The sequence below is a fragment of the Mus caroli genome, unplaced genomic scaffold, assembly GCF_978045245.1.
Source record: "Mus caroli unplaced genomic scaffold, Mus_caroli_1 scaffold_2, whole genome shotgun sequence".
Lineage (NCBI taxonomy): Eukaryota > Metazoa > Chordata > Mammalia > Rodentia > Muridae > Mus > Mus caroli.
In genome coordinates this window covers 118,346,421-118,374,348 of record NW_028227257.1, presented here as the reverse complement: position 1 = coordinate 118,374,348, position 27,928 = coordinate 118,346,421, and the positions used below count along the sequence as shown (strand labels likewise).

At 39.3% G+C, this 27,928-nt stretch overlaps 2 protein-coding genes across 17 annotated transcripts in view; one reads left to right on the top strand and one right to left on the bottom strand.

Annotated features, from left to right (window-relative positions):
* The window catches only part of Slc4a10 (solute carrier family 4 member 10), a 458,674-nt gene extending 447,729 nt beyond the window's left edge, over positions 1-10,945 (top strand). For 14 of the 16 annotated variants that reach the window (XM_085834843.1, XM_085834838.1, XM_085834841.1 and 11 more), the window contains 2 exons: positions 743-859; positions 8,909-10,945. In XM_085834843.1, coding sequence (XP_085690969.1) covers positions 743-859; positions 8,909-8,975 — 184 coding nt within the window. In that variant the 3' untranslated portion in view covers positions 8,976-10,945. Of the gene's footprint in view, positions 1-742; positions 860-1,654; positions 1,694-8,908 lie in introns of all 16 variants that reach the window. The other 2 variants (XM_085834844.1, XM_085834845.1) reach the window with 2 other exon arrangements.
* Positions 10,946-13,351: 2,406 nt separating this feature from the next.
* The window catches only part of Dpp4 (dipeptidyl peptidase 4), an 83,234-nt gene continuing 68,657 nt past the window's right edge, over positions 13,352-27,928 (bottom strand). The window contains exons 24-26 of the mRNA XM_021152985.3: positions 18,733-18,805; positions 18,392-18,465; positions 13,352-16,935 (exon numbers count right to left, since the gene is read on the bottom strand). Of these exons, the coding sequence (XP_021008644.1) occupies positions 16,834-16,935; positions 18,392-18,465; positions 18,733-18,805 (249 nt within the window). The 3' untranslated portion in view covers positions 13,352-16,833. The remainder of the gene's footprint in view (positions 16,936-18,391; positions 18,466-18,732; positions 18,806-27,928) is intronic.

The following is a 27,928-nucleotide window of genomic DNA, read 5'->3' as shown; positions in this document are numbered from 1 at the left end:
ATAAACCATAGGGGCAAGTGACTGAGCAACAGAGAGTGGAAACTGATCTCTGTGATCTGGGATGGATTAAGAGGACTGTAGCCCAAATCTATAGCTACACAACTTGAATCTTTTCTTTAGATTTTCAAATGCTTTTTAATAATTGCGAAAGTTGGTTAGTGCTTCTCTATTTTAATTATTAAAAAATGTGCTATTATAATAAACAAAATGGAATATTATTCAACCTTAAAAGAAGAAACATTTAGGATTATATTTAGACATCTTGAACACTCAGGACACTTTCAAATGAAATAACCCAATGACACATGCACACACAGAAACCCCAGACATTATGTGATCCATTTTCCATGGGGCACCTAAAACTCTCAAACCAATAGACAGGGAACATGCAGTGCTGGTCACCCGGGGCAGGGCAAAGGAGGACTGGAGGGCTAAGGAGGCAGGGCAAAGGAGGACTGGAGGGCTGTTGTTTAGTAGAAATGAAATTTCAGTTTGATAGGATGAAAGAATTCTGGAGACAGATGCTAGTAGTAGGCTAAGTTGTAAACGCCTTTTATAACTTTTGAGTGTACACTTTAAAATATTTAAGGTGAAAACTTTATTTTGTATGTGCTTTACTATTAAAATTTTGATAAAATGTTTTACATACTTATAAAACGGTCTTATATTCATCTTCCCTAACTGAATTACCCATTACTTATTTTCTGTATATATATTTTGTTTTGGGTAAACTCCTATCTAGAGACGACCCATCTGTGATCAATATTTCTGATGAAATGTCAAAGACTGCCATGTGGGGGAACCTCCTAGTTACTGCTGACAACTCAAAGGAAAAGGAGTCACGCTTTCCTTCTAAAAGGTTGGAGTTTTGAAATAATAAGGTTATATTAATTAATGTTTTATGGCATACATTTACCAGATTGATTCAACAGATACTATTGATTTTAATCAAATTTAAAGTTAAATTATTTCATAATTTTTTCTAAAGGGAGAATGACAATTTTTACAAGTATTATGCTTCTCAGCGTCTTCCTTTCAAATTAAAGCTCACTCCAAAACTACGACAGTGGGGGGGAAATGGAGCTATTAATGACCCCAGTGCATGATGGTTTTGAGCATTCATTCTGGCCCACTCTTTCTTTGTGTGGTTTTATTGATTTTTTTCATCACACACTCCCAGGACGACTGTAGGTCCCAGGTCACATTGTTCACTTCCTACTCCATTGTGGCAATGATTTGGCACATGTAATGGTCGTTCTACATTTAGTTGATTTCCAGTTTCCTACTTTCAAGTTCCTGACAAGCTCCCCTACCCTTATCCTGAGCATCCATCCATTCTCATCTGTCTGTAGACACATGAGCAGTCTGCAGCTGTGCATGCTGAGACAGGAGATGCTTTTAAGTAGTGAGAGAATCCTGGTATTTCATTTGAATTTTCCAGAATTTATAAATGAGTTTGGACTGTACCAGGCAGCCAAGCCATCTAAGATGCTTAATAGAAGAAGAAGAAGGTCCTGTGTTATGCTAGTTTTGTTTCTCATAAGAAAAAGGTGGATGTTTGGGGATAGTGTGATAATGATTTAATTAATTTATTTTTTATAACTTTACATTAACTTTTCTACTTAATTTTTATATTACATTCTTTTGCCATAAGCTCCCCTTCCTAATCACTCTAGAAGCTGATTCCCCAAAGGTAAGATCTTTTCCCTCAAACCTATTCCCTGGTTGCATTTCCTTATGTTAAATGGTGTCTTCTGGAATCCCGGTCAGCCTGTGTCATCTGTGTGAGTTTTGGGGAGGCAAAAGGCCTGGAGAGTCTTGGACTCCCATCCAATGCCAGACTGATATATATGGTAGTTTATGTCTATTCACTTCTTTAAGGGACTCTGAAGGATGAGGAAACATCTTCTTCCCTTAATGTATGCAAGTGCATCACATATAAAACAACAGACCGTACAGAACCGTATTCAGCAAGCAATGGTAGCAAATTCCTAGATTGGGAAAAGAAAATTTGTCCCTTTAATTTTGCAAATTGCGAATCTGGGGGCTTCCGTTCCTATTGCAGTGGTATATCCAATCTTTCAAACTTCAGGAAACACAATTGGAGCCATGGGCTAGGTAGAGAGACTACATTAGTCTTGGTGGGGGAACCTCTTATTTAAAGTTTTTGTCACCCCAAAATGGCATGCTGCTTCAATGTCTTCTCTGTAGCAAACAGAGTAACCAAGACAGCAACCACCATCACCCCAGAAGCTGGGGTGGTCTTTCCTTCCTCTCTCCCTCCTTTTCCTCTCCCATTGCTTGACTAAATCCCGCTGATTGCTTTCTCTAAATTTCTTTAAAATTTAGGCCAAAGGAGATTGGCACAAGCTTCTTCACAGACTATTTCTAAGACTTTTGAGTGATGTCTTTGAACAGGCCTTCAAAACCAGCATGTAGTCCCTTGCTTGGAATGAGGGGCAGTAATGTTCATTCTAAAACATGATTTAGCGATCTTCCTTCAAAAATCCTAGGTAGAGACCCTTGGAATCATCCTCACAGCCATTGTGTTTTGTCAGAACTCCTAACAGAAATCAGAGTAATATGAGAGCAATTTGAGACCATGGACAGTAAAATTTAACATTTTTCCCATTTATTTTAAAATATGAAATCTAGATTGCTGGACTCAAAGTAAAATACCAGTCCTGGGAACTAGGTAGAGAATTTGAGACAAACTTATAGATGCTTTTCATCGTGAACTATGGGGGCCCACAGTCTAAACTTTTCCTGGTTTTTCTTTGTATTGAGAAAAGATTTTATAATGTGATACTGTATGTACTTCTTAAAGTCAATATTAGAGTCAAATAGTGCCCTTTAGTGGAAAACCTAGTCTGGTTCTAAGGAGACCATTATTCATACTGACGTAGTTGTGTGTTTCTTGTTTTTTTTTTTTTTAACACATATTCACACTGATATAACTTCAATTATAGAATGAAAGTTAAATCTAGCTAGCTCTCTCTCTCTCTCTCTCTCTCTCTTTCTCTCTCTCTCTCTCTTTCTCTCTGTGTGTGTGTGACTGTGTGTTTGTGTAAAACCTATGCTTTTATTGCTCTGCCTAGTACCTTTCTCCACTATTTGATGTGATATAGTTTATATCTGTTAGTTGCTAGTGTCTTCCATCTCCCAACAGTACAAACACCGAAAGAAAGGAAGTGGCTTTGAGAAATTCTAAAACCATCGATATTAATAGCAATGATGCCCTTCCAAAGCAACTGCTTTCCTTCAACATCTGCTGAAGACAGTGAAATATGACAAAGGAACTCTGTGTGTTTGCTGGATGGCAGACAACCCACTTGTCAAACCCAACAAAGACCTTCAGATGAGGTTGCTGAGAGCCATCTCTCTTGTGACCCAAGCTGGCTCCACATAGCTTCTGATCTACCCCTTCCCCCAGTTATTTTCCATTTTGTTCCTTTCCATAGCGTCCCTCAGGAGCTTAATTACCTGTGCAGAGTAGGTTAAGAACAGCAGTATCTTATCATTTTTTTCTTGCATTTTGTTTTTAAAGATATCATATGTAGTTTGACCAGGAGTAGAGGCTAGGAGCTGACTGTGGTCCCAGCTCATCTTGAGGATGTCTGCTTTGGTCCTGGTCGAGCAGTGATGTGCATGCATACTAAAAACTCCTCTACAGCCTCTTATGTTATAGACTGACATTTTATTTTCATTTTATGACTGCCTTGCTGGGTAACTAACATGAAATACATAAACTATAAAGTTCTAAGAACTAACATTTAAACTCAACACTTAAAGTCCAAGAAAGTCGGGAGATAAAAACTGGGTGCAGGTTCTAAGAGTCACAAGTGGTTCATATCTTGCACTTGTAAGAACTCTTTCAAGCATGTTATAAGATTCTCCTGGGGAACTCTTTATCAGTCACTCCAAAAAAGTCGCCCAGCTCGTCCTGACATGGCTAAGACTTAAAGGCCTAAACTAAAAGCACTAAGAGAATTCTTTTCCTATTTGCTACACATTCTGTGTAAGAATGGTATTTTAAAATTGCAAATAATAATAAGATATGTTTATAATCACACTAAGTTCTCTGTGTGACTTGTATCCTGCAAAAGCCACCAGTGTTGAGTGTTACAGTATGTGGTGATTATAATCTGTACCCTTGTCTGAACAGGTTAGCTAGTAGGTAGGCTGGCTCTCCTGTGACTACTCAGCTTTGAAGTATGTTATGTGTGTGTGATTCCTATGTGTCAACTGCTGCCAATAATTCAAAGAATCTCATATATATATATATATATATATATATATATATATATATACATATATACATGTGTGTATATATATATAATTTGCAAAGTTGATCTCATGAAATATTTGTTAGTTCATAATTTTTCATTATCAGTGTGTGATTAATATTTTATAAACCATATTTAACTTTGTAAAATTATATGCCATCTAGCTGTTACATAATTATTTACTTTCCTACTGTTACACACTTACTTAGACTGCCTCCAATTTTTTATTTTGATTTTTAAAAGATTTACCATCTTCCTCCTCTTCTTCTTCCTCCTTCTCTTTCTCCTCCTCCTCTCCCTCCTCCTCCTCATCATCATCATTAACGAGACAGGGCCTCACTATGTAGTTCCCACTGACCTGGGACTGATAAGTAGAAGAGGCTGGCCTAGAACTTGCAGAGATCTGTCTGCCTTTGACTCCTGTGTCTTGGGATCAAAGGTGTCAAAGGTGTGTGCTACTACGCCTGGCTCAATCTGTTTTATTTTTAATTCTGTGTATGTGTCTGTGTGTAGGTATATGCTTATGAGTGCCAGTGCCCAAGGAGGTCAGAAGAGGGCATGCTAGAGTTAGAGGTGATTCTGAGCCAACTTATGTGGGTAATGGCAACCCAACTTGGGTCCTCTTCAAGAACAGCGTGTACTCTAATGCTCTCAGCCACAGAGCCAACTTTCCAGCACCTTTTTTGCTTTTATACTTATATTTGATACTATAATAATTAATTTCAATAAGATAAAACAAAGCCCAGAGAAGGCACACGAATCAGCTCCATTTGACCGCACTCAGCAATCCCATTACAAACACTAACCTGAAAGCCGTAATATTTACTCAGAGGACCTTCCTGGTCTAGACCCGTGCAAGCCCTGTGCAAGGTGCTTCAGTCTCTGTGAGTTCATATGAGCTTTGCTCATAATTTATTTAGATGGCTTTGTTTTCTTAGTGTCCTTCATCCCATCTGGTTCTTACACCCACCCTTTCTGCCTCTTCTGCAGTTTCCAGAGCCCTGAGGGGAGGGATTTGATAGAAGCATCCTGTTTTGGGCTGAGCAGTCCAAAGGTCTCTCTCTGCATGATATCTGGCTGTGGGTCTCTGTATTTGTTCCTATCTGCTGCTGGTAGAAGCATCTCTGAAGATGGCTGAGCAAGGCACTGATCTGAGTATAGTAGTATGTCATTGGTAGTGAGTTTATTGTAACATTGTTTTTGTTTTATTTTGTTTTATTTGTTTCTTTATTTTATTTTTGAATAGTAGTATTTCGTTTTAGACCAGGTTGCTAGGCTATTTAGTCGCAGGTTTTTGGTCACCCAAGCAGTGTTGAATATAAGTTCCTTATTAGCTGGTGACTTCCATCATCTTTGTGCCACCATCCCCAGGCATATCTTGTAGATTAAAGAGTTTGTGCCCAGATTGGTATTTGTGTTTCTCTTTTGGTAGCTTACAGAGTACCTTCCTACACCAAAGACACTAGAATGTAAGAGTAAAAACTCTATGTAGACACCAGCTTGAGGTTGCCTCCACAGCTTCCTATATAGCTTGATAGAAAAAGTTCTCTCAAAAAACCACATTTAATTCACAATTAGTGAATAAGTGCAATGCTTTCTAAAATTGATTCCTAAGTATATTTTTTGCAGTGGTACCTATCAGTGCTGGGAAAAGTAGCATTCTTCAGTGTCATTAAAATATTTTTATGAATTCTTTATTCTTTGAGATTTTATACAATGTCTTTTGGTTGTCCCGTTCATACCCAACCTTCCCCCAACTCCTTTCTGATATATTCCCAGATCCTTACTCCGAACTTTGTCTCCTCTTTTATTTATTAAGCCATGGACTCCTGGGTGTGGAGTCATCCACTGGAGCATGGTGGGCCCATGGAGCAGGCCAGCCTCTGCTTCTGCTTCTTTTCCCCTCTCACATCTCTGCTTCCTACAGCCTCCTCCTATCTGGGAGTCTCCTTTGCATTGATTTCTTAGTCCTGAGCCTTTCCCCAGCCTCTTGGCAGAACAGTATTTGAGTGCCACGGAAGAAGCTTCACCATAGACTGCTCAGTCGCCTGTCAAAAGTGGTCCTTTTCCTTTACTCCTGAAATGTCACTTTCATCTCTTTATGTTTTTAGTTATTTTATTTTTTGACATTATAATATGATTATATAATTTCCCCCATCCTTATCCTTCTTTGCAAACCCTTGTGTACCTCTTCCCACTCTCTTTCAAATTCATAGCTATATTTCTATATCTTCCCAGGTCTGACAACATATGTTTATTACAGTAAGAAATAACACATATGCGATATATATTTGTTTAAGTGAAAGCTTAAAGTTGATTAGCACCTAGAAAATGGATGTAATAAGGAACCCAGAGAGAGAAAGAAAGAGAGCATTATATAGTTGGAAAATCCAAATAAAACATTTTCATAGAGGTCTTTGAGCTAATTATAATACTTCTGCCTCCCCAAATTAATTTTAATAGTTATAAATTAAACCATTGTAAATTTAATGGTTATAAAACAAAGTTATTATTCCATAATATAAAATACCAATATAATAAAGTAGATCAGGAAGAAATTTATCTGTGGATCAAGTTGATGTCTAAGTCTCTCTCTCTCTCTCTCTCTCTCTCTCTCTCTCTCTCTCTCTCTCCTCTTCTTCCTCCTTCTCCTTCTCCCTCCCTCCCCTCACTGCTTAGTGACAAGTGGTGCCAGTGACCATTAAGAAATCATGTATTTATGAAGAAGTTACATAATACCTAAGTGCTAATGTATTGTGTACAAAGCAACTTGAGTAGAGGCCACTGCGTCCATCCCCTCAGTCTCCTAAGATACAATACAACATTCCATTTTACAAAAGACGGTATATTAGAAACAGGAATACCAAAAATCAGTATTCTGAAAGTAAGTTACAAGAAGACTCAGAGGCCATATGGTCTAATGCTCAATTTAATGTTGAAAAAACCCAGTCTCGGAGAGATTAAGTCATTGGCTGTAGGTTGCACACCTTGGGAGGTAAAAGTGAGTACTCTGCCTCTACTTCCACCCCACTCTGCCGGGTTTTATTGGATCCGTTTGACAGAAGAGGCGAGTACAGGTGGAGTCCAAGGACAAGTTAATTTAGAATGCAGACTAGCAGACATTTGTCTTATAAAAGGAACATAAAGTAGAGAGAAGTGAGTCATACAGATAGAGGAGTTAAAAATACAGAATTAAGGCGCTCAACACATCATGTGCACACTGTCATCTCTTCTCATGGAAGGAGAAAAGAAAAGGGAAAAAAGTTGCTTTGCTCTGACCTGTAAGGAGTATGTGCTGAGAAGTGTAGCAGGCACACACCCGGGTGCCATAGACACTCGCTCACACCAGCTCTCAGTGCTGGCAGTGAGCCACAGATGGCAGAAGCTCCGGCACTTCTTACCTGATGGCGCCGGGTGGTGGTGACAACTGAGAAGGGCTGTTTCTAGCTTGAATTGGAGAAAAAACAATTTTAAAAACACACTCTTAGAATATGTTTAAGTTATTGACCACTAAGAAAGATGCACAAGAAAACCCATAGAAAACATAACTTGGTTCCTTTATCATCCAGAGAACAATCGTAAAGCCAAGAGTGTTACCACCTTCAAGTATTTCATAAATGTATATTAAGGGCTGAAGTAAACAGTAAAGAGTTTGTCGGTTCATCTAGTTCAGGGTCTCAAAGGCTGCATGTAAGTTGTTCTTTATGCCATAAATGTGAAGGATAACAGAGAGACCTCTAGGACATGGGACTTTGCCAGGCACCAGAAGTACTAGAGAAAGGATCATGTTGCTCTCCTGGAAGCATACCCTTTTAAGTCTAAGCTCCTTTGGTTTGAACGCTATATTGGAACTCTTCATGAAAACTTCCTTGTGAAAGCAGAAGCACATTATGATAGATAGAGTGTGATAACTCAACAAAAATGGTAGTCACGCTATCAGCACAGTCACGGGTGAAGGTAACTGGAAGATGGGATTAAACAGAAGCTTTCGAGGCGTGAGTTTATTCTAGAAGGGGATGAATCATCTCTCTGACATGTATGTAGTCTGAGGGTTTTTCTGTAAACACCACACAGGTGTATGGAGAGTAGTGAGCAATTCTCTCAGATGGAAATATGACATCCCCCTTACTAGAGATCAGGGTCCAGTCCAGGGACAAAGGAAAGGCCATTTTCAGCAGAGCTGGGAAATCCCCTATCCCTACAGCACCTTGGTCTGTCATTTTCTGGTCTTCTGCTACCAGACTGTGGAGCACGGCTGACATTTTCACCAACTATCGAGCATCCGTTTGTCCAGAGGAGGACCATGTATTAATCTTGCATGCTTGTAGAACTCTTTGGAAATGTCTCTTTTGTTTCTCCCTGTCTGTTTGTTTGTTTGTTTTTGTTTTGTTTTAATTTCCCCCTCTCTGCAGTTCTTGATTTCTAGCTCACAGAGTGCAGAGGATTTAATTGCTGCCGTGTATCTGCATTGCAGCGTGAGAGAGCAATGCCTGAGAGCTCCCGTATTTCTTTGGGGTTGGTGGGTAGTTAGTATCTGAATAACAAACAAACAAACAAATCTCATGGTAACCAAGCTGGATTGTACCAGTAAATCTCTCCCCCCTTTTTGTCTCTCCCTTTAGCAATGAAAGCCGAAAGGAGAAGAAAGCTGACTCAGGGAAAGGCGTTGACAGGGAGACTTGTCTATGACTTGATCTTCAGTTTATTTTTTACATATATATATATATATATATGAGAAGAGTGTCACAATTAACAAAACTGCTTTGATCATGTAATTGTAAACCCTCTCTCCCATCCCACCTTCATACTGTAAGTAGTGCAAGCCTTCATTCTATTTCTGTGTTCAGCCTCTGAGCAGGTCGACACACCCTTGTAAGCAGATCCAATGGCTAATGCAAGAGTCTCCAGTGTTACTGCCGTAAGACATTCGCCAACACGATTCTCATTGTCGGCATTAAGAGAACAAAGCTTTCTTTAAAAGATAAGTCATATTTGCCTAGTTTGTATTTTCCTACCTTAGTAACCTGAAGATGCCTGATAATTTTATTCAAAAGAATTTTGAAAGGTAGTCGTACTTTTTATTTTTTATGGCTTAGCATTCGTTACTGATTTTGAAAGACCCAAATCAAAATGTTACTCTGAAAGCATTTTTAATAATTGTATTTATGTATTTCCTTGACTTAATATGAAACATTTAATACTAAATAACTGTTACTTCAAGTCATTTGAGAAAGAGACCTGTTCATATCTTCTTAAAAAAACATACTGCAAAGAGTCAAGTAGTGTTCACGTAGAATTCAAGTTGTAACCATGCAGTCAAAAACTAGGCTTGTATGAAGTGCTTTAGAGATATTTGAAGAGTTTTGTGGGGTTTTTCATTTTAAATCTTTACCAGAAATGTGCTACTGAGTTTCTCTCCCATTGACAAGGGTGGCTTCCCGAATGAACCTATGACATACATACGTACGGAATGCCACATGGTGCAACACTGTCCATTTGATGCCAGCCCGGGCAGCTGTGCTGCTGACCATGGTCATGTGCTGCTAAGTTTGTTTCCTATCATGTGGTCATGTGAGACCAACAGGTCTCCAACTGTATTTTGTTTTGTTTTGTTTTGTTTTGTTTTGTTTTGTTTTTGCAAAGCTTTTTTCCACATTTTAACTAAATGCATGTTGTGGAAAAATGGTCTTTGAAATAGAATTTCAGATTCTGCTAGAGAAGGTCATGTACATACTTCAGTCCATGCGACACAGCCCAACCTTATTGAAACAGGAAGGAGATTATGGATTTTTGAGTATTACTAAATATAAATTTCATTTAATTTTCAATAAATGTGCTTTAATAAAAAACAAAATATCATAGGGTTCTTAGTTCCCAAAAAGTATCAATGATTAACAATCTTATAATCTTTCAATGTCCAGGTTTAGAAAAATTCAGAGCCTTCTGGGTTTTATAAATTATATGTACTCTGTGTAAATACACATAATTAGAAAACTCCTCTCAGCTTTTAAGCTGATGAAGACGGGAGACAACAAAGCCTGCCTAACCTTAATATTCTGATATCTTAAAACAAAATTTCCTCAGAATCCTTTCAGGAGCCATTTTTTTAATGAGATATGAGCCAAAATTGTGAGAAGAATTTTCAGTTAGTAAAGTCTGTATTTATAAATGGTAAAGAAAAATGCAAAACTGTTCCAAATGTGCTACCTTTGTGTATGTTGTAATAGCGACACTCTATCTAAACATTCTCACTGTCTATGACTTAGCAGGCCAATCCCCAAAGCACTCTCCTGGTGTCTCTAGAGTGTGATGTCTGTTCTGTTGAAATGACCAGTGAGTGTGACTTTACATGATCACTGGTTTAAACAGGCAATCAGCCTATGAAATTCTGTATTTCTGAATATTTTTATAGTAATTTTGTTCTTGTGTGGATTTTAATGCTATCTCTATCTTAATCTTAATCTTAATCTTTTGAAATCACATAAAATATAAGAAAATGTAGTATTCTATATCTACTCCTAATTTCAGATTCCTGGTCAAAATTACTGAATATCTTGAATGTAATTTATTGCAATGTTTAAGTACTGTGTAAATGTGACTAGGATATTGTGTTTTTCAAAACTAAGAAATGTTATGTGGAAATAAATATTTATCCTACCTACTTTTCATGCTTATTTTAAAGTGTGTATAATGTGTCTTGTCTTTATTCTTCCTTCATTTTAACCATTTAATCAGGTAAAGTATTTTAGCTGTCTAAGCATATTGAAATTAAGACATCCATATAGGTAAGAAACATTTGTGACATAAACATTTCAGGAGGATTCAAACAACTCTAACCTCAGGAAGAGAAAATAATGAGAAGTTTGTAAGGACACACATGCCCCTTCCCCAGAGAACACGGTACAAGTTGCACTCCTCCTGTGGTGGTAAAATTCCATTATAGGATCTGTGTTATGGGAGCTCATGATGCCTGATTTTCAACCTGGAAAAAACATTCCTTAAATGTATCCCTTCTGTTTGCTTCAGAGGTCAAATAAGACCACAGTTCTTCTGCAGTCATCTAGTAGAGTGCTATGAAGGCTATATTTAGAACTCTACTTCCTCGTTAATAAGTCTCCCGATTAGTGGGTTCTCTTGTAATTGCTCCTACTTAACAGCATACATGTGCTACCTAAATATCTTGTTGGGTGATTCAGGCTTCTACATGCAGACATCCATGCAAACTAGCACCATTTGTTGAAGATGTTCTTTTTTTCCAGGGTGTATTTATGGCTTCTTTATCAAAAGTCAGGTGTCCACAGGTGTGTTGATTTATGTCTGAATCTTCAATTTGGTTCCATTGAACAAAAGTGTCTGTTTTTATGCCAATACCATGCTGTGTTTATTACAGTAGCTCTATAGTACCACTTGAAGTTGGTAATGGTGAGACCTCCAGCAGTTCTTTTGTTGTTCAGAATTGTTTTAGCTATGGAGGTATTTCAGACACATAGTCTGATAGAGACACTTCAGTGATGACTTCCAGACCAGACGTCTCTCAGGCCTTAAAAATGAGGTCCTATCAACACTGACCTCTCCATTTCTGTCCAGCTAAAGCCAATTTTCTCGAATTGCTTTTCTATCACTAACATTGATTTCTAACTTTTTAGTATGCCTAACTTGTATATCCAGTTAAGAAAATAAAATTAGACCAGGCAGTGGTGGTGCACACCTTTAATCCCAGCACCTGGGAGGCAGGGGCAGGCAGATTTCTGAGTTCGAGGCTAGCCTGGTCTACAGAGTGAGTTTCAGGACAACCAGGGCTATACAGAGAAACTCTGTCTCAAAACCAAAAAAATAAAAATTAAAAAATAAATAAATAAATAAAATTAGATACAATCTGGATGGCAAACATCTATAATATCAGTACTTGGGAGGTTGAGCTAACAGGATTGACTGAAAGGATTTTGAGGCTAGCTCATAGTCAGGATGCCCAAAATATAGCAAGACTGAAGTGGCAACCTTCTGAGCATCTTCAGTTTCTTAAGTATTTTGAGAGTGTGATTGTGGTCAACACTCAGAGATGACTTCTGACTCTTTGCTCCGCATATTTGCATGTTCTACTTCTCTTAGTCCATGTGGACTGAGTTTATACCCTTCTGTGTGTAGTGCCAGAGGCTTCTACCAGGCAACCTTACTCCTCTGGTTGTTTTGAAGCCCCTTGATGGTAGCAATGGTATTTTAACTCTCCCTGTTAACTCTCTATGGCTCTGATATTTACCCGAAAGCAAAAGCTGTTCTAGAAGCATAAGTAAGTTGTTCCGGAAAGTCCTCTTGCTCAGTCTATTAAGAACAGTAAGGGATACAAACGTGGGGGTTTTAGACCATCACAGTGGAGAATACCAACAGTGCATGCTGGATACTACATAGATCTGGTACTTGAGAACATCAAAGTCCAAATCCTAATTGAAGGACTTATGCAACATATGCAGCCACCAAGGTAGGCAAGCAAAACAGCAAACTGCCATGGCTAGGAAGAAGGAAAAAGAAAAGGAAGATGCTGGAGGCTGCATCTGTAAATCTCAGCCATCCAACAGTTCTAAGGCAGGACACCTCTTCCTTCCTTTAAGCTCCTGCGGAGTTGAACTGGAAGAGGCTAGATAATGTTTCCTAAATAATATGTTCATTGCAACTGTTGATTATCTTGTCCTGTGTGTGTGACTTCAGCTAAAGATCAGCATCTCAAGCAGGAAGCAAGAAAGGCTTTTGCTCATCCCTAATAGGGCATTCAGTTTGGTGCTTATAACCAGACTTAGACTGAGCAAATACTCAATATACTATGCTTTCCCCATTGCTCGTTTCTCTGTGATTGACAGCAGAAAAAAAAAAAAACTAGCCAGTGAAGTCCACTTTGCTGCTCTCAATTCACAAAGTTATAATTTTGTACAGAAGCAACTTAAAGGAATACCTTCGTGTACCTCCAGTGTCCCTAATCTTCGTGTCCATTCCATCTGAAGATTCAAACATTCCTTGATCAAAAGTATTTCTAAAACAACTATGTTTGCACTTGGCATGCATGTATGTTTCCCTTTTATAATGATTTATTTCGATACAGCATTTACATTGCTATATATGATAAGAATCTGGAGATTCTTTTGAGTATAGATGGGGGCAAGCTTCCATTTCTGTATAGACTGTCATTTCACAGGAGATACTTGAGCATCATTGGATTTTCATACCTATATCCACAGGAGAATCTAGAACCAGTCCCTGTAGATACAGAGAGATGAGGATAAACATTTTGTTTGTTGAATGGTCATACAATTCCACTATCGTGATGGATGCATTTTAAGTAATTCCACATGCTTAGAGAATTGATTCAAAAAGGCCACATAGAACAAGGACTATTTATTACATTGTTGACATTTATAGTTTATAACAGCAGTTTTTAACCTGTGGGTCACCACCCCTTTGGATGGTCTAACAACCCTTTTGCAAGGGTCACCTAAGACCATTGGAAAACACAGATATTTATGTTATGATTCATAGAATCAAAATTACAGTTATGAAGTAGCAATGAAAATACTTTTGTGGTTGCGGGTCACCACCACAAGAGGAACTGTATTATTTTAAAGGGTCACAGCATCAGGATAGTTGAGAACCATTGGCCTATCTATATGCCTTGAGAGAGATACCTTTTCAATATTTGTAAAAAAATTTTTTTATTAATTCAAATTCTTGGACTTATCAGAGAAATATGAATGCAGAGAGATGATCAACTATATTGAACTTCATGGTGGTCTTATTAACCCAGGCTCTGAGATTTTCTTGTGGGGTAGCTAGGGATATCATACTTTATAACCCCCATTTGTGTTTCATTCTCAGCCATCTGTGTCCCCCAAAACATCCCAAATGCATGCTTCAGGTCACTCAGGATGTATGTGAAAATGCTGCAGAAATAGCTGTCATAAAGTTGGCACAACAAAATTATCTTATTTTAGGAAAAAAAAATGCTTGTGTTTTGGTATGTTTTTTTCACTTAGAATTTATTGAATCTTAAATATTGTACAAATCTAGTAATCATATAAACCAGCATTCTCACTCCAACTTAGAGCAAGAGCAGTAAGCGCCAAGAGGTGGAACTGCTAATACTCTGAGAACCACAATGCCCGGAATGTCACAGACTGAAGTGATCCTGGATAGTGAAGCATCAGGGCGGCCTTCCCTTAGCGCATGCGCCCCTGAGGCTGGTGTGCTCTGAGAAGGAAGCTTGATCCATGTGCTTCCAGAGAATGCATGTCCCTAAGAGACAGGTCTATGTCCCTTAGTGTTGTTACTGGCTCTTGTGCTTTTCAAACTTACTCTTGAGTTCACTTAGAACTTACACATCAGGTTCTTAATCTAATTCACAACTCTTGCTGAACAGTAAAACTTGTGCTATGAGAGTCAAATAAAAACTGAATTTATTCACATTATCACCATTTGAAACCATCATTGCCTGAAAAATGTGTGCTGTGATATTTGATTAATTCAGGCTCCAGAAACAACATATTTAGAAATAAAAGGAACAAAAAAATTCATGCTTTGGCTATTATATAAATATTATATGATACATCTTATAAGATATATTAATAAAAATCTATATTATTATATAATGGGGTTTAGATTGATGAATTCACAATGGGTAATTTCTGTTTCATTTGTTGTTATGTTTTCACACTGACAGGAACATGTCACCTCTATCCCTTGATCTAGAACTTTGCAGATGGATGCTGCTGCACATGGTGAAAGTGCTGTATTCTAAAATAGGATTATAGCCAGAAACCTACAGGCTCACTTCCCAGCCGTGCTTGCAGTGGAAGAATAGGACTTACTTAAGGTGGAGTGAATCCGTGGGGGGCCTGGGAAGTGGCATCAAGCTCATGAATATCTAATCCCATCCTTATTTGATAGGTAGTTTCCATTTCTGCCACGTTTGCAGTTCATGCTGTGGCTCACCTGTCTGGAATAATTTTATCTAGTACTCTGGCCTGAAACTGCATTTAAATGTGTGAAGTCCATTTTAAAAATGCAGTTGTGTGATAAATAATTGAAACAAAATGAAGTATTTTCTAAGTTATCCAAACATTGCTAAGTCAAGTTCAATATCAGAATGTATGTTTTCTATTATATCACCCTCCACGAGAAGAGACCAGAGACAAAACAAAACAGAAAACCCTGGAAAGACATGTCTACCAAAATGACTCTGCTGATAGTATTCTGTCTCATGCTGTGAACCTCACATGATCCCCTAGATTAAATTATATTATGAATTCCATAGTATTTAAATGACCAAATTATTGTTAATTGATTTCTCCAAAGCTATGTGATAAGTGTGAAAATAGACATTTCAGGGGGTATTAGATAAACCCCTATGAATCATTTAACTTTAAACAGTTTTATGTATCTAATTTTTTTTAAAAAAGCTGAACTCTTTCCATGTTTACAAGACAGTCTTGGATTTCTAACAAGTTAAACAAGAACCTTTGAACAAATGTGTCCATATGTCAATGCAGTTTAAGTTTGATTCAAGACATAACCCATTACCTCTGAAAAATGGAAGCATATTTGCTAAATGACCAGGCAAAGTTCCAGTGTGTAGAATAGAAATAATAACACAAAACATTCTCATTTAATTTTCCATTAAAAAGCTAATGAAGTTAAAATATTTTAATTAAAATGCTCAAAGAAATGAAGTAGGAAAAACTAACGCAAGTATTCCTTCATGTTAGAATTTGTGACACAAATATTTTCAACTTTTAACAGGGCAAGTCGATATGTTCCAAGCTGCCTCTTTTCACTAGGAGACATCGGTAATTTTCAAAAGCACATTTACAATGCTTTCCCATCACCCTTGCTGTGTTTTTGTAGCACCTATAGCCATAACTGGCACCTGGGGCCCTTACATTGCTGGCAGCGTCCCTTGCATTTCTTTGGAGTCTATTCAACTGCTGTGGTTTTACTTAGAAGTCAGTGCTTTGCATATATGATTTCCTGAGACTGTTTGAATAGTCTTTCTCAGAAAACTGTGCCAGTCTGGCAGTGAACAGCTCTTCTCGAGGCGAGCTGACAGTAGCCTGGTTGGTTTGTATGCTTGGACCTGGGTTTCTAGCCATACTCCCTGCTCCCTCTTCTCTTGTTGCTGCCCTAATGACATCATTACCCACATCTTGTCACCCACTTAAATAAGGGAAATGAGATTTGGACCACTCTAGTAAGGAAAAAAAATTGAAATTCTGCTCAGGAAATCTATGCATAGCTCTTGCAAAAATAATTTATATTTGTTGTTTCAGCAGCTGATGTGGAAATGATTTTAAATGATAAACAAAACAGAGGGGAAAATCCAAATTGCTATAAGGTAATGATCTGTTCTGGAGACAGGCATCCTTAGTTAGAATTGCAGGTATAAAACTGGAGAAAGCAGCCTGAAATGTCTCAATGCGACATTATTAAGATCTTCATCTTAACAGTGCACTTTTGAGATAATGAGAACAAATGTGGTCTTAAATAAGCTATGGAGAGCTGTGCTGTTCTAGTGTAAGGAGAAGCACTGCTGGAGGAAATGGCTCATGTGGGAATAGATGTGCTGGTGAGCTGTGCTGCTAGCGATTCCATGGTCTTCATCCGTGTACCACTGGAGAGAAAGAGAGTGGTCAGAATTAGGAGATCCTCTGTCTTTAAAAAGGAAAAGTTCAAATGAGCTCTTGCATGGTGTAAAAACGGGAATGGTTTATAAACCTAAGTGTGATCAGAGAGGGTGTCTAGTTCTTCACCAGAGCTGTTCAAGACATGTTCTGTCCTGAAGAAATCACTGGTCCTCTTTTTTTGGGGGGTGCTGAGAAAATCCACTATGCATTTGTGTTTACCACAGAAGACTTTAAACATAGGTATATTCTAATTAAAATACCCAAGTCAACCTTTAAATGTGACTCAAAGGCCACTTAAAAACTACACTCTGAATGGGAAGGTTTATACCAGCAGGCATACTATTTTAATAGGTGCCAGCAAGTGCCAAAATCTCTCTACACTTGAGTATGTGTTAAAATAAATAGATTTTAAGGACAATTTTCTAATACAAGCATCTAATGGCTGGAAAATCAATTTTAATTTAAATTCTTATATCTGTAACATAAGTGAAGCCAAAAGTCAAATGTTTTATTTACCAACATTTACATTTTACACTGGAAATTTAGAACTCTGTATATCTGACATTTATGTCAGGCAGGTACATATTCCTGAGACATAAGTTAATTTTAATCATGCCTCAAGTATTATATAACTTTGCTTTAAACAGGGAAAAAACAAACCTCAACCTCTTCTGAGAATCTGGTCTAAAATATATGGTAGGTTTTCTCAGTACAAAATAAAAAATCCACTCTTACATAGTGGGCACTATTTTCTAGCCAAAACAGTTAAGAAGTTGTGTTGTTTTATACCATTGTATTATTAGTGCAAGATGTATATATATCTTGCACTAATAATATGTATACACACACACACACATAAATCTGATGAAGAATTCTAATGAAGAAGATGAGTTAGACTAAATACCCAAAACCTCCTCTATACAGGCAAAACCAGCCCCAGCCATTTCTGACTTTATAAACAAGCCTAATTGTTTGCTGCCTGCAGTTGTTCAACAAAAGATAATGTAGCAACTGCAAGAGCTGAAACATGCTGATTATTAATACCCCACTGTTGTTAGGATGGCTAGTAATCATAATAACAGAATGGATTTTACATTTCAGCTATTATCATGCTGGTTTCACTTTAGAATTACTCTGCCACACATTTACAGAATAAGTGATTACTTTCGAATCAAAACAGGGAGAGACTGAACCATCACAGGAATAGAAGAATGGTGTTTTGACACTCCCAGGATATGTAATACTGTGTTTCTCAACCTCAAACTGTCTAATATTTACTCTGTGTATGACTCAAGGATAGCACGTCTCCAACTTCACAGTGGAATGATAAGGGGCCTCTCTTCTCTTCCTGTCATCTGAGACTTCCTTGGGAAAAAGTAACTGCCAAAGGGGAAACTAGACCCACTAGATATTTTGTTCCCCCTGAACAAAGTCTTAGTATACCATTGCTTGGAAATCCACGCCAGCATCCACCAGGGCTTTGGAGATCTGAGCTGACTGCTGAAAGTGAACGTTATCTGTGGGAAAGACAGTGAACAAACAGCCGTAAACAAGTAGCTAATAGCCTCTGGAGTGTTCAGACACAGAGAGGGAAGGCAGAAGAAGAAAGTGACTGAAGTTCTAGGACTCTGCATCCCATTTAGCCCAAGACAAGTGAGTTGTGGAAAGCAACACTGTTTTATTGAAGTAAATGTAACAGTCTTGCCCCTCATGCTTTTGTTTTGTCAGTAGTGAAATTGCAAACCTGTCTGTGATACTAAAAAGTCTAATTAACTGAAGCTCACCATCTGCCGTTCCATGAATAAGGAGGTACTCAACTTGTTTAAAATGTTCAGCTCTGCTCATGACTGTTGAGTTCTGAAATTGGGAAAAAGAATGTCATTATTCAAAAAAGGATCTGCCATAACTGATTTTTCACTTCAGTTTACAAAATAAAATGTTTTCAGCTGGGGCCCCCTTTGATACAAAATATAGCAAACCGATATTCAAGCAAATGCTGTCTCCATGCATGGCAGAATGCTCAGCATGCCCTGTGCCTGGGAGACGGGACTGGAAAGGAAGAATGCCACATCTTCCCTGCACATGTAGGAAGAGAGCACCTGTCCCCTAGGCTGCATGCAAAACCCCTACAGTCCCAGATCACAGATTGCTGTGTCCCATGCATTATCACAGGGCAGAGTCTCATATTAGCAATGTATGTTCCATGGGCTTCTGCTGTAGTTCAGCCAAAAAGTGTATTACCATAGCAACCATGTGTCACATGGTGCCATACATGCTACATTTCAAAGAGCCTGTACATAGCATTTGCAACTAAACATACTCTGCAATATGTCATGTGAACTTTGGTCCACATTTCTAGGTTCTGAATGAAAAGCAAACATTGCCTCTCTGTAAACAGATGTTTAAAACCTAAGCAAATGTAGCATATGAGAGGGGAAAGGGTGAAAGAGATCAAGGGTGGCCTCAGAAAATCAGTGGGTGTTTGGTACATCCTCATTTTGGATATTGGAGAAAAATACTTCTGTTAAATGTCATTCCTAAGCCAGGCAGGGAGACAGGATGAAGGGTTAGAAGGTCTACTTTTGGTCTGCATCATCTAGGGGTTTCTACAATAAGGGTCAGAGGTCTTGAAAAAAAATCTTTAAAAGCATATAGGCCAGATCATTTAAATTTGGGATGAGTTACAACGTTGAGATGAAGGAAAAATGCCAGATAGACCCTGGGAAGCTGGAGCCCGCTTTGCTTGTCCTGGAGTAGCTTGGATAGGAAGAAACAGTGACATCTGCACAGACTCAAAAGCAGCCAGCTCTCTTGTCATGCATCAAGGTCTGCATTCCAGTGACATCTCCATCTTCAGAGCTAATGCATACCTAATATTTTTGGTGGGAGCCCTAGTGTTTTAGCCACAAAGGTATGGGGCTATAGTTACATGTTCAAGTCTAGTCTTTAGTTTCAATACTACTGAGCTCTACAATTGGAGACATACATGCTACACTATAAGTCCCTATTTCTGCAAAATGGGAATAAGAAAAATTGAACTAAGGAGTCAAGAGACATGATAAAAGCATTATTTAAATTGTTGAGGCTGACTGAAAACTCAGTGACATGGTGTTGCTGGAAAGTGACATACTTTCTATAAAATTCAGTGCAGTTATACAAAAGTTGCCCTCCACCAAGACTCCTAAGATCATCCTGAACTGGTTAGTTCAAGGTCAATGACCTATCCTGTTTAGGCAGACTATTTCCTAATCAACCTCATCATATTAAATTTCTAACCCAAATTGAGACTTTTATTCATAAATTTCTCAAATAAGCATTGTAACTCATTAAAAGTTGTTCTTTAATTTAATTTTAGAAAAACTTCCCATTTGATGGGACGTCTCACATCTATCTACGTATGATTCCATGCAGTCAGCATGAGTGCAAGAAAGCCCCTATCCATCACAACACTGCCACTGCTATTTTATATTCATCCATTTTTTTTCATCTAGCCAAATACTCATTTATAGCCAACTAAATAGTCCAAAATAGTGACTTGACTATATTATTTATTATCCTTAAATAATAATATATTTATTATAGTATCTAATACAGAGGTAAATATTTATCAATTAGATGAGTAAGTGCAGTTATTCAGCATTATCTGCTATAATTGATCCTGCTTTTACATAGTTAATTGTAGTAAGCAGAATAAAATATTCTCATTCTGCAATTTAGGAAGTCATTATGCCCACTTCCAAGTGCTATACCACAGCAGTTATAATCCTAGGTACTGTTCTTGGAGCATTCCCTCTGTGCCTGTCACTGTGCTAACTAACCATCTTGAAGGAGCCGTGAAAGTGAATCAAATGCTCACACCTGTGTGAAGTAGGTCTATGCCAACCCTGCTCTATGTGTGCAGAGACACAGCTGGGAAGGAAGTAAGTTCCACCACAATCCATCTCTAGGATATGTCTAAACTGGACCAAGTCTGGGAAAACCTCCTTTCATTTTCTGTTTCTCTGTCATGTCTTCTAAAATTCAAAAGGGCTTATGATTGTCATCCAGCAAAGGAACCCCGTGAAATAAAATTTTAATTAACTGTCCAGGAACTTGAAGTATGTAATAGTATATTCTCTGGATTCTGAGCTGCATTTGCCTTCTCACGGTGAAATAATTAAATGTGAGATTGGTCTGGACAACCCTGAAGGTTGGGAAGGGTATCTTTCCCATCAGCAGGCAATAGCACAAAACTTTTATTCTCTCCTCTCCAACAGGAGACTATCACATCACATTCTCCTAAAAGGCATTGATATTCACTAGACAAGGCTGAAAGGTAAGGCTCATGACTCATTCTGAGTTACAGGGCCAAGGCCCCTTAGGGGCCCTTCCCAGTGATCTCCTCTACCAGCCAAGCACGAAGCCTGTGCTGACTTCCTGCCATCACGTTTCTTCACAAGTTCGATTCCACCCTTTACTAAGAGATGATAATCAACTTTAACACCCAGATCTGACCCAGATCTACAACTGTGTCACCTCACCTCACCTCTAGCAGCCCCATGGGCCTGGCTTGCTTGGCAGCATGAACAGAAAAGCTGCTCCAACCACCTCCCCGTGCCATGAGATGGAGAAATGTCATTGAAACAGAGAGTAATAGTTAGGAGACATATAAATACACAGGACAGTTAGCAAGGAATGTGATAACTACTGGAGTTTGGACCAAAACAGTTTCTGGCTGCCTTTTTTTTTTCTTAAATGGAGTGAATACAGGCTGAAAGAAGACAATTTTTATAAACAAGTAAAACCCTGAGCCTAAGATAAATGTTGTGATGTACACACTGTAGCTGTGATGAACTAGACATGGTGAGAAACGCAACATACTGAGAAAAAGACGAAAACTGTGATAAAAGTGTCATGATGCAAATTGTTTTACATTAACAATATTACACTACAAAGAAAGAAAGACAAATACTTTAATGCAGCAAGAGAAAAATAAAACAAAAGCTTCCCCCTGCAGTTGCAAGAGAAGTGTGCCATTTCAGTACACGGTTCCCTGCTCACTAGGAGCAGCCTCCCAAGGGACTTTTCAATGAGAGAGACAGGCAGCTGCCAAGAGCACACCCTCTTAGGAGCTCTCCGTGCAGGAGACAATCCTTCATCCCCCCAATGCAATGATGTCACTTTGACTCAGGAACCACTGGTGAGTGGTTCATTACTGGACCATGTGTCCTGGCTTCTCTGGTAAGACTCTATTTGGCCTCTGTATGGCACACTTCAAGCTGTAAAGGAAACATGCAAAGCGAGTGTATAGGCAATGCATGCATTTCTCCAATATATCATTAACGGCCAGGAAGATATTAATTGTACTATTTTCATGCACCCCAATTGGATGATCCCCCATTGCCTATCCATGGAAACAGGAATGAGAAAAAGGAAATGGATGACTAAGTTACAAGCTGAATAGTCTATCACCAATGACAAAAAACGGAAGCTCGGAGTGATAAATGGGCAGGGATGCAATGGTAGTGCAGTTGGCACTCTCCTGAGGCTAGAAACTTCCGGAGAGCCCCCTGCTGCCAGCAACAGTCTGGCAGAGAGAAGTGGAAAGGATTGGTCCAGCGGCAATGCCTATTCCACAGCATCTCTGTGAGGAGCTTTTTCTTCAATCCCCAAGAAGAACCATCTGTAGCTGCTTGTTGGATCATGCTGGTTCCTCAGCTACCTTCCAACAAAGAAATCTTTGTATTTTTGAAATAAAGGAAGGACTGATGAGAGTAGGGGAATGCTGTGAGAAACAGGAGGTGTGACAATTTTCACGCTACCCTTTGTGCCATCCACAAACCAGAAGGCCGTTTGGCTCCCTGAAGATAAGGATGGTGGCACCTGCCATGCCTTTGAAGCTTACATCATGGCAGGTGTTGGGGTCTCCTGGAATCACTTCTGTGACTCTGGGAGGCATATCTGGTTACTGCCATTATGTAGAGGGGGAAATTAAGGTTCGGGGAAGGAACACAGCCTCCTCAAGTTCAAACTTCTTGAAGTAATGGAAGCAAATTTTCAATGCAGGCTGTTTGAACTCCAAAGCCCAGGTCCCTGACCAATATATTCTATAGTCATTTGGTCACAGCCAAACTATTCATTACCACCCAGAGGCTCCTGTAGAGGACCAAACAGTCACTGGGTCTGAGAGATAACACCTTATCAACTCAGTAAGCTACAACCTTGGGCTTACTAGCTTACTCTATGGATTCTCCTGAAATCAATGCTGCATGAATAATATTAAAAGGTGCCATTTGGAGAATTATCATTAATACCAAGCAGAGGGCACAGAAAACATTTAAGAGAAACTGAATCCAACCCATCAAATAAGATGTTGTACTTGTTTATATCCACCCAACAACTGCACCCAGGAGCTGCCAAGGAAAGAGCTCCCATCCACCCCAGACAGGGGGCTCTACCTCGGGCCTCACAAGCAACACTGGCTGCTTTAAAGATCACACAGCAGTCAACATTTTATCAGCACTCCACAAACAAGTTAAGGTTTGGCTTAAATCTGAAGGTCTCTCTCCCTTTGGCATATTCTGGGATAATAGAACAAATGTCAAATCAGTGCAAGATGGCATATTTACAAAATTGCACCCTGTTTTGCATAACCTAACGATGCAGCAGTTCCTAAGGATTGAACGTTTCAAATCTGCTAGCAGAAGACTGCCAAATCCATGACTGTTTCATACACTTGCCAAAAGCCTATCAAATTTTGAGCAAAATGCAAAATAAATCTCCTCTACAAGTTAAATCAGCCCTTCTGTGTGTTCCAGGCTGCCCTCTCCTCTTGGCAGCAAGGCTCAGGACTGGGGCCCCACTCCTCCTGCCCTCTGTCTTCTACTTCTCTGCTTATTCACAAGACAATCCCTTCTCCAGTCTATGCCCTGCCATACGTATTGGTCACCATTTGGTCTGCTCTTCCCCAAGCTATCCCCTCAGTTCAATAGATCTGTCTTAGAGATCCCAGGAAAACCTTTCTCTCTGTCACTGTCTCTCTCCCTGCTGCCCCCTCCCCACATTGTAACCTGTTGGGAACCTCTCTGATCTTCCTGGTATCTTCCCCTTTTCTCTGCCCTTCTCCTTCTTTCCTGGCTCATAGAGTGTCTTCTTCCCTTTCAAACCCTCAACATCTATATGTTGCTTGAAATTTTAGTGCCTCGGTTTCCCTGTCAGTACAATGGTGGGAATCAGGGAGACTTGAACCTGATCATTCTTGTAAAGCTCTTAGAATAACAGTCTAGTTATACTAACACAATAATGAATGGGTGAATGAATCTGGGTGGGGGTGGGGAGTTGAAATCCTTTATTTTTGACTTCTCCTTTTCCCTGACCTTCCTACAGGCTTCTGACATAGATAACCAGGCCCTATGGTCACAATTGGGAAGTCTCTAGTCTTTTCCATACAAATTGGATACTGTTGTGATGTTCAAGTTATGTTCCATTACCATTTAAAAATGTATCTCTCCAGTGTTTTTACTATTTTTTCTTGTCTATAAGGAATAAACTTTTGAGCAAGTCAAATTACAGACACTTTGAATAGATGAACGAAAGACTCTTACATGTTAGTGTCTGATTGCTGGTGAGCTTTGAGAAATATATCACCCACCCATTGGTCAGGATCCCAATCCTTGGGTTATGGCTACACTGTGGCATGCTTTGGGTTACAGATTGCAGAATTGCCTCCCTGGTTGTCCCATTTCTTTGCTTAAATCCCTTGCCATTTCTGTCTGTTATGCATGGAGACTGCAGGTAGAGAAGATTTGTCCACAGAATTACCCTGCTAAATAGCTCAGACATGTCACCTTTCTGGGACCAGGTCCTTGGGGGATTCCTCTTTGGGGTCTTTATAGTCTTTAAAAGAGTTCCTGCCTTGTCATTTGTCCATAGTGGGTGATGATCTTCAAAAAGTCTTAGGGGGTCACTGCATCAAGTCAAAGCCTGAGCTTCACGATTTCCCAATCTTCATAACTATTTTTAAAATATCGGAAATAATATCCCTGCTGTGGGGAAGTCAACCATGTAGGTACATGCCTTCACAAATGGTATACTAGCTTTGAGCAGGGCACACACTGACAATACACCTGGTGGCACCTCTTTCCTCAGTAGTAAAGGGGCCCAGATGCACAGGTGTGTTCTCTTGGAGAACTTACTGACTCATCTCATCGAGTTGTACTGAAAATTACGTTCTCTTTCAAATCCTATAGTTCTATGTGTCAATGGCTTCTTAGCTAAGAATATAAACTTACTTATTGCACAACCGAACATTTTGTGCATTCCTAACTCTGGATGTGCTAAGAGAGTCCTGACTAAATGGGACTTTTTTTTTCAAAATATTTTCTCGACCCACAGAAGTGCACAGTGACAGAAACCTTTCAGGAATTGTTGAATTAATTCTCTGTCTTATCAAGGGATAGGACAGAAGAGACAGGAGAAAGAACAGAGGAGAGGAGAGGAGAGGAGAGGAGAGGAGAGGAGAGGAGAGGAGAGGAGAGGAGAGGAGAGGAGAGGAGAGGAGAGGAGAGGAGAGGAGAGGAGAGGAGAGGAGAGGAGAGGAGAGGAGAGGAGAGGAGAGAACCTGAGAAAGAAAAGAAGTGGGAGATGACAGGTCCAGAGGGGCAGCTGGGGCCTTGGAGGAAAATAGAATGTTTGAATATATTCTTGCCAGAGACAAAAGCACAGGCTCATTTAAAAAACAAAGGAGGGCAGCTTTATTCTAAAGCCTGCTGTGCACCAAAAATAGGCACTTAGATTCAGTGTTCCTCTCAGATTCAGATCCCCACACGGATTCAGTCCTCCATGCTCAGAGGAAGCAATCAACAGAGCGGGGCTCAGTGGAGACAATTCCCTTAATGCATTTACCTCACTTCTCTCCTGCCCACCTTAGCTATCACCCTCCTAGATAATTCCTCTGAGTAACACATTGGGAACCTTTAGCTCCTTGGTACTGGCAGTTTTAATGTGTCCATTGCCAGCAATGAATTTCATGCCAAGAAAACCCGACTCCTGGCGTGGAAGGATTAAACAGTCCTCGGGGCCATCTGTGCAGTGAAGAGGAAGGCTGACTTTGTGCACCCAATGTGCGTGTGTTGCCATTGGCAGGAGGAAGTGACTTCTATTTACATGACTACCTCATACAGGGAACACCTAAGGGGAGAGATGAGAATGGCCATCACTGTGGGGGGGGCGGGGTAGAGGGAGGGGATGGGAGGATTGGGGTCTACAAAAGGAGCCTATAGAAAAGGCTGGAAAAGGAAATGTGAAATGGCAGATTCAAACTCCTATGCTATAGCATTACAGAGAGAGAGAGAGAGAGAGAGAGAGAGAGAGAGAGAGAGAGAGAGAGAGCAGAGAACAGAAATGATGGTATGTGTTCTGAGGAAGTGAGGCAAGTGTCCTGATGAATTTTGATGTTAGAGTTTGGACTTAAGCCTCTGCCTCATCTGCTCTTCAAATTGGGCTTTGGCTTCTCATTCACCATTCTCCAGAGGCAGGTGTTGGAGCACTAGGCAGAATAACTCTGAGTTTACAGGACTTTCCATGCTTGGACATAGCCAAGAAAACCATCTTTCAGGTTAGATAATACTAAGAAGAAAAAAAAATCAAGCATCAAAATGAGAAAAGTAGTGGAAAAAATACAACTTAAAGCACAGTATTTTCCTTAAAACCTTTATATATATACACATATGTATGTATATATGTGTGTGTATATATGTGTATATATATATATATATATATATATATATATATATATATATATATATATATATGTCAAGATAAGATGCTTCATGGAAGCATACCCAGTGAGTGAAATGTTGAAGTCAGGTAATGTTGAGTAACAGTACTGGGGTAGGTAATCCTGGTGGAAAGTAATTACTAACTCAAGGTAGAATAAAATGAGAGGTAAGAATCCAATGAAGAAAGCAACAGTATCTAAAGCGAGTGAGAGAGATGTTGTTCAGAGAGAGGCCGGTGGAAGCTTCCTAATACATGGGAATGGGGGCAGATGACAAGCCAGGTGTAAGGGACCCATAGCAATGTCAGAAATAGCAGCTACAGAAAGACAGAATCTGACATTTAAAACAGGCTAGGTACTAAGGAAAGTGCCATTAAGGCAGTGTGTGTGTGTGTCTGTCTGTCTGTCTGTCTGTCTGTCAATCTGTGCCTGTGAATGTGTGTGTGTCTGTGTCTATCTTTGTATGTGTGTGTATGTGTATCTGTATATGTGTATGTATGTGTCTGTGTGTATGTCTGTCTTTGTATGTGTGTGTATGTGTGTCTGTGTGTCTGTATATGTGTATGTGTGTGTCTATGTATGTGTATGTGTGTCTGTGTGTCTGTATATGTGTATGTATGTGTCTGTGTGTGTGTGTCTTTGTATATGTGTGTATGTATGTCTGTGTGTATGTATATCTGTGTGTATGTATTTCTGTGTGTGTCTGTGTGTCTGTATATATGTGTGTGTGTGTGTGTGTGTACTTAAGGTACTACCAAGGTGTGGAATTGACTGTAATGTGGGAAAACACAACAAGAGCTTACACACTGGGCTACTCTTACACAGGGATCTAGGTCATTTGCCAGGAGCATTGTAGTCATGAACGAAATAAACAATGCTTACGCAGATTACAGGATATGGACTAGAAAGCATGAGGAGAATGAAGTATGCAGCCTCAGAGGAGACCTCTGTCAGAAAGGGAAATAGACTGACTGTGAGGCTTCTGTTTAAGTAAAGATGTCTAGTGTGTCATCTTTGTTACTTTTCTATCAAGTCTCAGAAACATACATTAAAACATGCAGATACAAATACAACATGCCCCCTGCACATGCAAGCTTGCTAGTTACGTTGAAAGTAGCAAGTAAGAGTAAAACACACACACACACACATAACTCTTGCAAAGTTGAAACTTTGAATTCATTGTGTTTTGATCAGATAGTTTCAGATTTCACTGTACTAACGAT